This window comes from Rhipicephalus sanguineus, chromosome 6, assembly GCF_013339695.2.
Source record: "Rhipicephalus sanguineus isolate Rsan-2018 chromosome 6, BIME_Rsan_1.4, whole genome shotgun sequence".
Taxonomy (NCBI): Eukaryota; Metazoa; Arthropoda; class Arachnida; order Ixodida; family Ixodidae; genus Rhipicephalus; species Rhipicephalus sanguineus.
In genome coordinates, this window is record NC_051181.1 from 70,929,819 (window position 1) to 70,942,012 (window position 12,194).

Consider the following 12,194-nt stretch of genomic DNA (forward strand, 5'->3'; position numbering starts at 1 on the left):
GGGGTCTTGCGCGAAGCCCAGTGCTCGTGTTTCATCGATGACCATAGCTAACAAAAATCTAGTTGCTCGATGGCGTTAATAATCCGTGCGCTATCCCGTCAAGTGCAGGCGAACAACGCTCCAAACGCACTGCATATTTAAACCGCGAGTAAATTGAAACATTGAAGGTTTGAAGATGTGACCGAAACGTCTCCCCCTGTTTACCACAACCAGTTTAGTTACATTTTCATGAAGCTGCGCTGCCACTAAACTAACTAGGCATGTTCGAGCACGGTATGGTGGTTGCCATTAGGGCGTTTTGTAGCTAGACGTAAAATTCTGCATTTCTTACGAAGATCTCAGTACAAGACATAGGAGCGGCTTTTGAGCCTACGGAGAACTGTACAGAAATACAAAGCAGCAGTAAGAAAGCTATCATAGCGTAATGCCGCAGGTCCGATTCACCGCAGCATTTTGACAGGGCTGGAATGAGAGAGCAATCGTATACGCTTAGATATGTGCACGCGTAAAACAAGGAAGATTCGTCGGGAGGTTTCTACGTGCTAATGCTTTTCAGAAAACACGGCGCAGTCACCTCGTCCTTGCCGAGTTTGCGTGAGCAAACATAAAAGAAGCGGTGTTGTCTCGGCCTGAAGTGACATGACTACACATGCGCCTGGATTCACAGGGCGCGCGTGCTGCGCGTTCGCTTGATTAATAATAAGAAAAAAAAGAGACGGCGTTCGCGTTGCTTACTAACGTCTATAGGGTGTATGCACGACAGGCATCGACAGCGACATGCAGGCAAGTCTCGCTGTGCACTCTGGGTAATCCGCCATTTTGAAGCAATAGCAAGCAGACCAAAGCAGGCAACGTTTGTGGACTGGTCGTCGATGTGTGGTCGCAGTCGGTCTCCGGGCGTGCGGTTTGGCATCTCTGTGCAAGAATGCAACATTGTTTTGCGGCAAAATGACGCATGATCAAGCGGATTATGCAGCGACGCTGTGCGTCAAAGACCAGGCGCGCTACAGTGAGAAAGTTGCCCTGTGTGGTTGGACCCCTTTGAGCTTCGGGAAAGCGACTGCGTAAGAGACGTCAACCTGTGGCCGTGAATCGACGCCGCAGACATAAGCGAGTTCCTTGTTTTGAGGATCAGCTTCCTTACCCGCCAGCAACTAAAGGCTTAAAAAGGATTAGAAGGCCACAATTTTGTGACCAGCGGTTGGATGCGCGAGCCATCGGTTAAGGAAGTTTCCTCAGACTCCGTGATTCTCAAAACAAAGGTACGTTAAAGTGTTTTATTCTTCTAGCGGAATACAATGTTATCTTTTTGCCCAGGTCAACCACTCGCAGAGCCTCAACAGGCAACCTGTGGATTCATGGGCCCTGTGCAAGTGCGACGGTAAAGTCGTTGCCGCGCACTGTACGTGCATGGCCGGGAACGGCGATGCGTGCTCCGATGTCGTGGCACTGCTTTTTTACGTAGAGTACGGCGTGTGCGTGCGGCAGGAGCGTTCGTGCACGGACAGCGCCAACTCGTGGCTGCCGATGCACATCAGGAAATTGGATGTGAGGCCTAGTATCGCTGAAATGGATTTCGCGTCATCGACGATGAAAAAAACGACGATTAGGTGCCGATGCCAGTGCAGCTCGTGAGCCGAAAAGCCCTTGCAGAGCCAGCAGCACCCACTGGAGACTGTGGCCCTGCGAAACAGAGTACACCAACGCTCTGCTCAAAGCAATGCCTGCATCCGCGGTGCCCAAAATAACACTTTTACAGTGACAGGAACGGGCAGCGCTTTAAAATAGGTAACGTAGGTGCGAGACTTGCATACGTGATAAATAGTGTCGGCAACACACTTTGTACTTCTGCGGATTATCGGCGACACCCTTGTTGTTGAGGCGGGCGATCCACCCGCGCTGCCGGCGTTGCGACAGCTGCCTCGTCTTGCCGCATTCATGAACCCGCACCTTTGGAATCTTGAAAAACCGAAAGTTGCTGAGGTTCTGACTGTTCTGCTTAGCCTTCTCTTTCTCGGCTTTGGTGTACGTACGGCTTTTGCAGCCTACAACGGCGCAGTAAACCATGACAGCTATCGACTGGTCATACACGCTGCTTTGCTCGTCTGCTTGTTATTGCTTCAAAATGGCGGATTACCCAGAGTGCACAGCGAGACTTGCCTGCATGTCGCTGTCGATGCCGGTCGTGCATACACCCTATGGGAGCGAAAGCCATACAAAAGCGAGCGAACGTGTGATTGTGCTTATATATGAGAATCGAAGCAAATTAAGTGAGCAGTGATTTGTTTAGTGAAAGTTTATTTAAACGACAATAATCGAAACACATTGAATATTCAATTAGTGAAAGTGACATTAGTGACAGTCAATTAGCGATAGTTGATCAGTGATGTCGCACTCGATACAAAGTGCACAGTAATATAGCCCCATTTGATGGCTTTAACCTTCGAGTCACCTTAGGCGAATGCATTAGGATCCCGAGTTTTTTTCTCCTTTTTTTGATCGACTTTCACCGGACGTCTTGAATTACGTGTCTTTCGAGGGAAAGATAATATATATACAATGAAGTAAGTGTTACAGTGGCCAGCTCTCTTCTGAAACACTGCAGCGGTGGTCGAGTCGTTACAGCGTCAGACTACAATGCGGGAGGTACTGGGTTCGATTCGCAGTGTCGCCAAGCACCCACGTTTTTTTTTTTAATGGAAAAATGGATAGCACGGCCTGAGGCTATGTGTTGCGAGCACTCTTTTCTTGAGAAGGTGGCCTTTCCGCTCTCTTCATTCACGCCCCTTTATACCCAAATGCGCTTCGCCGTGCTCCCTCACGGATCATAGAAATAAGAGTATCTTTTTTTTTGCTCTAACCACTACTATCGCAAGGGTGCCCAGTCCCGAAACCCAATTATCATACCTGGGCATTACTTTTCACGACTCTGGCTATTCGACTGCCGGTCAGACATCGCGGTGTTTTCAATAACATCAGGAGACACGCGGCGGCCAAAATGCTTGCGGCCAAGATGAGTGCCATTGTCGGGACACGTTTGCGTGCTAGTTGGGTGGGATTCATTACAAGCAGCTGCGCAAAACGACAGGGACAGAGAGAAAACACACAAACACAGTGATGTGTTTGTGTCTTCTCTCTCGGTCTCTGTCGTGTTGCGCAGCTCCGTGTAATGCCTCTGTCAATGGCTATAAAGGACTCCAGCAGGCTATCGAGTTCTGAGGAGAGGGCAAAACTGTAGGCCTGGGAAAAGATTACCGCAAATTCATTTGCGTCATAAAGGGCTACTCTTCCCTTGGTAAGTACATGAAAATTTTAAACGCGAATTTATTCTTTATCAACAGCAGTTACAGTATAGATGACAGGTGAACAAACAAAAATCCGCATATTCAGCTAGCCTAGTTTTGTGCCCTTAATAGTAATTGGCAACACGTATGACAATACGTAGAGATACCACGCACATATGTAAAAATATGTACAGCCACGGGCGAAAGCTTGGTTCTCCTGGTTGAAGTCGCCTAGTCTGTTGTACATATTAGACAAACGCGATGTGTAGAAGCAATGTTACACAGAGGAGCTGTCCTATAAACTTATTTTTGCTGGTTGGTTGCATAGTTCCCAACTTCTTGCTGAGAACTGTACGTTGTTAAGTGAAACATCTTGTTTGAATGCACATATTTTTTGTAAGGTTACATTAATTTTTGCGCAGTAGAAAACATATTTGAGAAATGAAAATGAGATAGAAAAAGAACTAGAAATCAAATAGCAAATTTTTATGAAAGTTACACTAAAGAAAAAAAAAACGTAAGTTTTTGTTTAAAAGATACATGCATACATACATACATACATACATACATACATACATACATACATACATACATTGAGTAGTAGTTAATAGGATGAACTGCTATAAAACAACAATGCTGATACACGCAGTCTTGAGCACATGAGGTTTCAAGGCAGTAACTTACGAGAGAAATCTCTCACCACTCTTATGTGCCAACTCGGCATTTCTCGAACCCTCTTGGAACAATTTCATGTATAGTTTCTGTTTCTGCCCACTCACAAGCAGTTTTTATACATTTTCGTGGGCGGCAGCCTACGACGATATATAAGAAAAGAGCCCCCGACAATGTGATGTCAAGGAAAAACGCAATGCATCACATTCTGGTACATGTCTGCAAGATGACACATAGTTTATTTACATAGTCCGGCATATTGACAACACTATAACAAGCCATGTCAGGTGACGTGGGCTGGAAGATTGGCACAGCTCGGACAAATTCTCGACAATACATAAATAAAACAATTCACTGTTACTAAGCTCCTCGGTACAAATAATGCTGTTGTTAACATGTAAATACCCTATTGCTTCTTCTGAAAACACTCCTCAAAAAGGTTTCAAAGTGTGCACATGTGCCGACTTCCTTCAAATGAGAGACTGCTGTATATCAGTCTCTCATTTCGCTTGAAAAAAATTTCAGTGCACTGCTGGGCAAGGAATGCGATGCAAAGATTCAGTACCTTGCATGTATATCTTGCTGCTGGCCTCAGCTGCAATGTTGATCAGCACAAATGGGCAGAATAACATTTTATAATGTGCCATGACGAAGTAATTATGTTTCAGGTGCATGAAACATGGACAACAATAAAGGAATTTAAGAACATTTACCTGGCACAGTTTACAGAATCTTAAATATATTTTCATGGAGCTATCACAGCTTGTCTGAATATAGTAGTAATGGTTATCAGCCTTCAAATTTGTTCGAAGTCGCCAGTTTCAAGTTTAGAGCACACCAGCAGCCCTCTTCAAGCTAAACCACTGCACAGGCGCATCAAAAGGCATAAGTAAATGCATGCATAGTCACCATACAAAAAGCAATAAATACTTTCAGCAGTAATATGAGCAAAGCTGCATAGATGATAAACTATTTTCAGAGTATACAAGTACATTATAGAGAAACCTATGGCAGCAAACACTATATGAAAAAAAATTAAAACTTACACAGTACATGCAGAAACGTTGACCGTTGAAGAGGACAAGCATGCGATATGATAACATTACACAGGTGCTAAAGCCTGTTGGACATACTAGGAATAGTGACGCTCCTTTTGCATCTAAATATTCCGCGGAAAATGACTTTCCAGAGCTTATATATACATAAAATCATTTGTGCTATAATATTGCGTGTATCGTGAACGACTATATAGACCAAAAGCAAAACTACGCGCTTCAATGGTTTCATTCGTGCACTACCAAACATGAAAACACGGTTTTGGTTGCCGACCATGGCTGCTGTTTCTAATGGCAGTGAAATGCAGAGACACACATGCACTTTGAGTTACGTGCATGTTAAAAATTCAAGGAAGCCGAAGTTAATTTGCACATTACCACTACAGTGTGATTTACATCAACGTCAAGGTTTGGTATATTAAATGCAGAATTTAAATAATTTTGAATCCTCAGGTGCAAGGAATTGCTGAATGATGCACTGCTCAACGATTAAACTGCAGCTGTGCAGATTCTCACCATACAATTCAAGCTGTTTCAACTATCACAATGCATTCTTTCTGTTGACGTGCACTTTGAACAGGACACAGTCACTGGTAGTCGCTCTCTACTTGTTGGCCTTGTGTGTTTTGTCCGAGATACACTGTACAATTACATGACAGTGGGGCACCTGATCCCATGGCACTGCTGGAACATAGAAAAGTACAGGTCATTGTTACAACCATGCTATGTGTAAAAATCGACAGCTGATATGTGCGAAAAAGTCTAGCTGTCGTATTTTCAGAATCCAATGACAAGTATGAAATATAATAAAAAAAAACAAGGAAAAAAGGTCTGAACATAGAGCCACCAACAATGAAGACCTTGAAAAATTATTTTATGATATAAATGTATACCTACGATGTTCATTTTGAAGGCAACAAACTTCTGCCTAATAGTGAGACATCAGCCAATAAAGTATCTTCTATTTCGACTTTACACTAGGTGCAAGAAGCCGACCAAAAATGAGTTTACTATGCTACACTCTAAGAAAAAATCAAGTATTTGTGGAGTATTGCTACCCCACAACTATAACGTCATCCACCTCACGTACTTTCCACGCGTTATCACCACGGTCCCGGGACTTCCGGGTCACGAATGACGCGCGTGTTATCAAAGTGACATAGCATTCTTGACAGAAAAGTGCCAAGAGCGAAGTTTTGATAAAAGGAAATGCGAGCAAGCAAGATTTTGATTATTGCTGTGTAGCAGAAATACTCCCAAATAGACGATTTGTTCCTAGAGTGTACTCATGTATTTCTATGTTACAAGACAACAGTTATTGTTCATCACTTTAAAGTTATCTAACATAGCCACCTCATCATACAGTGTGAAGGAGCAATTTTGAAGACTTGAAAACACAAAGCATTATTGGATTATGTGTGTTTTTGTTGCTCGAAATGGTTTTTCCTAACAAAATTACACTTTGCAAAAAAATGCACTTGATTAGGAGAAATGATTCCGAGCAACAAACACACTCATAATCCATAAATGCATGTTAATGGGCTCTTATGGCTTCCACAAACACTCACCATCATTATTATTGATGTCACTGCCATGCCGGACGGATACGCTGTGTCCTGCTCAGAACACCAAAGGTGCACTGTATGACCTGTCTTGCATGGGTGGGGGCTGCACTGCACTGCTGCTCAGCTGGGCCAGCCACGGACAGGAGGGTGAGCACCCATGGCTCTCAGGCATAGTGAGAGTGACCTTCAGAGATCAACAAGCGTATACTCAGGACACATACGATTTGTAGAAATAACCGTGCCACTATGCAATTGTGCTGAGAACATGTACGGCGGAAATACAACGTGCCACAACATTGAAAAAAGATAAGCTACGGCAGGTAAAATGCGCATTTACTGCTCCTGTGTGGCCTGAGGCTTGAACTAGAGTTCTTTCTCCCTGCATGTTGCGAACAGCCAGGCGATTTTCTCCCGCTTGCTATTTCCATGCAGAGCACTTGATACACTGTGTGAGTGACAGGCACAAGAGCTCAATAAGCAATAAAAGTACTTGTGCTATTTCAAAAGCACAACTTTCCAGTCTCACATCTATGGAGTAAAATTCATAAGCTGTAGACTTTACACTTTCGACATTGTCAATTCTATTATAATTTGCTTCTCTTTACGCGTCCAATTAGCATCGCTGTGTGAAAATAATACAAGCATCCACTGTTAGTAACAATGTTTTGGTTGTGAAGGTGTGTACATTAACCGGTGTTTACTGTGGTTAAACACCTAAAACACCTAAAAAAACTAACCTAGCAACCAGCCATTATGCAGTTTTCTACCCTTGAAGCTCCCAGACAGAGCACAGTCCATCCAGATGAGGCTGTCATGCGTGCTTCCAGGCCCCTTTGAGGTCGGCTGGATGATGACACCCCCACCGTTGCAAAAGACTTGTAGATTTAGGGAGCACAAGTCCTTCCTATTTCTGTACAGGTGCTCCAAGTCATAAGGTGGCTTGATTTGCCAGTGCTTGCAATCGATGTATCCCACGACCTTACGAAAATCTGCAATCTGTGAAGAGGCCAAGAAGGATATATTAAAAAAACCATCATTGAAAGCGCTCTTAATACATATTTGGCAGAAACACAAAAATTATCGCTTAGTCATAGCTATCAAATATGCTTTATTCAATTTGAAACAAACTGAAGCCCCATGTAAGCTTTACATACTGTAATGTATATGTCCTGGTAAAGTATAGTGCTGCCACAGTGGCAATCTTCTATACAAGTAATTTTGCAATATAAAGGGAATTCCTGAAAAAGTGCTAAATGGCTCCTGGAAGATAAATTCGCATCAAATATTTTTCTCTCAACTGTCAAGCGTGGTAAACAGACAGGCTCCTCTTAATAATCAGATAAAAGCCTGCTTAAGCAGAATCATAAAAACTGCTGGCGTACTTGCTCATGTTGCAATATATGTATATAGGCCATATATACGTATATACCAAGCGGTAGTAGTACATTTTTCGTACTTGAACTTAACAAGGGGTGGTATTACATCTGCTGGGATGAAAAACTTACAAACGTACGTTATAGCACTACACGAATAGCAACGAAATTAGTTGGGCAAGTTCAACTCACCGATGGCACAACGATATTAGCAGCCGTCAGCGTCATCGGGAATGGAATGTGCTCTGCAGCCACAGGCAAAAGACGTCCGTGGACAAGAAGCTGCCGTTGACGTAGAAATGCAACGCTAGCAAGACGTGTACGTCCACTGGTGAAGCGTGAGAAATCGCCGTGGGCCGCTGTAGTCAAGGCTCCAGTGCCGTGCAAAACGACACGACAGATGGGCTCGAAAACCTGTAGTTAGCAGGTGCTGGTCTACGACTTCATCCAAGGCAAAGCACCAGTGAGAACTGTGTTCTGTCCGGAGCGAAGCGTGACGTCCACGTGCTTTCGCTGCCAGGTACAAGTCCAAGTTTTCACCGGAGAACAGTCAAGGCATACTGCCAAAGCAGCCACATTTACAGCACAATGTCTCGGCGAGCGACTTCGGTTCGACACGTTATGACGTTCGAATTACGGTTATCACAAAAAGGAGAAGCAACGAGTTAAAAAAGAAAGCGCCAAGCCCAGCGCCAAATCCTTAAAGCCCTCAAAGAGCACCATCGCAACTTCGTAGGACGAAACACGGTTATCAACGCTTTAACCTTCTGTCACACAGGCACAGCCTCTTCACAAGTCTTGGAAATGTCAACACAGCACCACTGTTCACAACGCACATCGTTTCACTCCCGAACACTGCATTTGCCTGGACTGCTCACAAGAAAATAGAAGCGCACGGGCTAACCACTGGCGAAGCAAGAACCAAATACAGAGCGTAGTTCATGCGTTACCGTACGGAATCACGGAAGCACGGAATCACTCAAGTAACGTGCCAAAATGCTGTCAATTCGAAATGCCGCACTGCACCTTAATGAGACACAGGAACGCGAAGCAAACGAACTGTTACCGACACTCAAACACACATTGCAGGCTCCTCCAGTGCCAGTTACCGTCGGTACACAGGCGCCGATCCCCGCTTCATAAACACTCCGTGGCACAGGCTTCGCTACGCTTCACGGCGCACCAAGAGACACTGCCGTCGGTCTTCACACTGCTTGCGCGCACCGGAAAAGCAGCGGTATTCACAGCACATCCAGTCGAACGCTGAAGGAACTCATGCGTTTGCGAAAATCGGCGCCGACACCTACAGTTTACGGCGCCATGTTGTTCTTACAAACTGCGCAGCAGGGGGTAGGCGCTAAGACAACTTAGAAAAAGCTCTTTCGCGTTGATCGCGAGAAGATAAAAAGTTCTCTTATGTGCGAGGGGGAAGATATGACGAACACGACAGGAGCGCGCGATGAAAGAAGTGTTTTGTCAACGTCATAAGATGGGCTGTTGTAGAGAGTACTGCTTCCCAACCAATCACGAGTTGCACCTCTCGCCCAAGCCGTCGTCTGCTATCGTTTGTCGTCTGCTACGATAGTAGCCTCCTGCGGGGGTTTCGCCTTATCTACGCGATGATTTCTAGGTCAAGCTGACGCTTATGAGCACAAAATACATTTATGAGTGGGTGAAGCCACCTTCACTTGATATTCTCACGCCATGTTAAATGGCAGTTAGTAATCAAAGGGACGTGAATCCGGCAAAGGCTTGTTTATACTCGAGAATCGTGAGCATTCGCACATATTTTTGATGTCGTTTCAAATTACTGGATCCATTTACTTCTGACTGCTCGCCGTATAAACACGTTCCGTTTCGGTTTCCGAACAGTGAAGATCGAAAAGCTTGATTTGTTTGAGATTTCATGCATAATCTCGCACATCTATAATATGCTGCGATTTGCAATGTACGAGCCTGCTCTGGATTGACCCAAAGCGCTTAGTGACAGCTGCGTTTCAGCGATCGTGCCTATTGGGCAGTTAAAGCCAATCCAACTAGACATGTTGTGGAATCATATAATAGGCTTTAATAACGGCTAACTGAAATGCTCCGCTCAATTTTATTTCCAATAGCGTGCAGCTGATGTGCTCCTCTGAACCTCTTTGGTGGTGGTTTAGACCAATGCTGCGTACATCATGATAAGTTGGACGTCTCAATGGAGGAAGTCGGACGCAACACAACAACATAACAAAAAAATGTTGACCAAATACCGCGCCGCTTTGGACTTCATCGACCATTCATGTAGACCTTTGGTTTTAATCGAACCACAAGTCTTCGCATGCATAATGTTTCGCCATTGACACCCAATAGGCTTCTTTATTACTGCGACTCCCAGTTTATTGGACGACTACGAGTGCCAATACAGTCCATAGCGTACAAGCGAAACAACACACGAAACTCAAAGCGCCGAAATAAATAAAACGTACCAGCAATCATCAAGAAGCCTTAAATGGCCGTGAATTAGCTCAAAATTAGCCACGGCACCCAGATACCCGCCGCAGTTGCATGTTCTAAACAGCCATATTGTTCGTAAGAGTGGTCCGGACCACTCTTGGGATTTTCTCGTAGCCACGCTGTTTCCGCGCATTTTTTTGCTTCGTGAATCCACTTACGAGCCTTTTTCAGTGACGTCACCAAATATAGCAACTGCATCACCATCGCTGACATGTTCCTGGACAGTCACAGCGCGCTTTACCGCAGCGGCCGATGTGATAACGATGGCCTCTTACGACGTTTTTTTCGCTTCGTGAATCGACTTACGCGACAAAATTTCTCTTACGCGACAATTTGCTCGTAAGTGAGTTTTGTGAATTCGGCCCCTGGCGTCTTTTGTTGGTTTATTTCATCAATCAACGGCGTTTTGAACAAAATTTTTATTGTTTAATCACGCACAGGAGAAATCTCACCAGGCACTACCTTGGAGGTAAAGAATGGCTGCTAATGGGAATGAGAGACAGAAGAAGTCGGCTTTTAGCTAACGCTGCGAATTTTTTATTGTTCAACAACGCACAGGAAAAATCTCCCACCGGCACCACCTTGCAGGTCAAAGCGTAAGACTGGTTACATACTACGCTACGAGGGACGAACGGGTGCCGCTATAAGGAGCTTCGCCCCTAAAACGCTCCACGAAGAATTTCTGCACGGAGCGCTCGGGCTTGCGACGCACGAAGAGCCTGGTAAACGTCTGCTTCCAACATTTTACTGCGTGTGAACCGTCGGGACTACAAATCCGAGCAGAAGCGAACCACCTCGGAGAGCGCGCCGCGGGGCGTCTGCTGTTTTGTTTGCCCCATACCGGTTTGTTTGCCCCAGAAATCTGACGTCACTTCCGCCACACTTTTCGCAATACATTGGGATACGATAGGCCCTCTCCTTAGTTTTTCCTTCCTCGATGCTCGCCGGTGTGTCCCACTTAACTGTTGCTAGTAGTTGTTGTCCGGAAGTTGGCTGAACTATAGGACTAGGTTGAATTCCAAGCAGTTCCGAATAGTCATTATTGCTCGGTAACATGAATAATAGTCTCCAGCTGCACTTAAAAGCGAAACTTAAGGCTACAGAACGTTCATATAAGCGCCAATTTTGAAAATAGGCATTGATAGGCATTTGTAAGCATTTAAGCACAAACACCAAGAATAGGCATTTATAGGCACTATAAGAACACTATAAAAGCACTTCTTAACCTCTAATTCATGTTCATATATCAAAGTGCCGCTATAGGAACGCAAGGAACAAAATATGCATTTGCCTAAACTCCGGTCTCTAATCATGACCGTGGGCTCCGCGATTAGCTCCAGCAATGCAACGTTGCTTCGCGTCCGTGCCATTCCGCGCGTTTCATATAGGAGACGCCATTTTGTCAACACCTGAACACACCGCGACGTGGCGACCATAGCAACCCAAGCCTCGTCCGCGCTCACAGTATCGATCCATATTAAACTAACTGTTGTTCCATGTACGAAGAGAACCGATGAGATTTAAGACTCGTTCACACCTGCAACTAGCGCTGGTCGCATGACCGTTTGCGACTGGCGGTAAAAAAGCGACTCAAAGCAACCAATGTTCACACCTGCCTGCGACCTATTCGCGTTGCCACATAGAATTCACGCCTGCTCGCATACAGCTTGCATTGCCGTTGCCCCGTAAAATAGGCTGACGTCCTGTTCCTGCGCATCTGATTGGTTCACAGGACTGCGACTGCAGTCG

General features: G+C 45.0%; 1 protein-coding gene and 1 long non-coding RNA gene across 2 annotated transcripts in view; one reads left to right on the forward strand and one right to left on the reverse strand.

The window, feature by feature from the left end:
* LOC119397901 (uncharacterized) overlaps positions 1-12,194 on the reverse strand; it is a 37,075-nt gene that overhangs the window by 12,103 nt on the left and 12,778 nt on the right. The gene's annotated exons all lie outside the window — the stretch shown is intronic.
* LOC125758985 (uncharacterized) lies at positions 1,066-1,763 on the forward strand. The gene is made up of 2 exons (XM_049416802.1): positions 1,066-1,262; positions 1,318-1,763. The coding sequence occupies exons 1-2, from the start codon at positions 1,206-1,208 to the stop codon at positions 1,633-1,635; spliced, it is 375 nt and encodes a 124-aa protein (XP_049272759.1). The 5' UTR covers positions 1,066-1,205; the 3' UTR covers positions 1,636-1,763.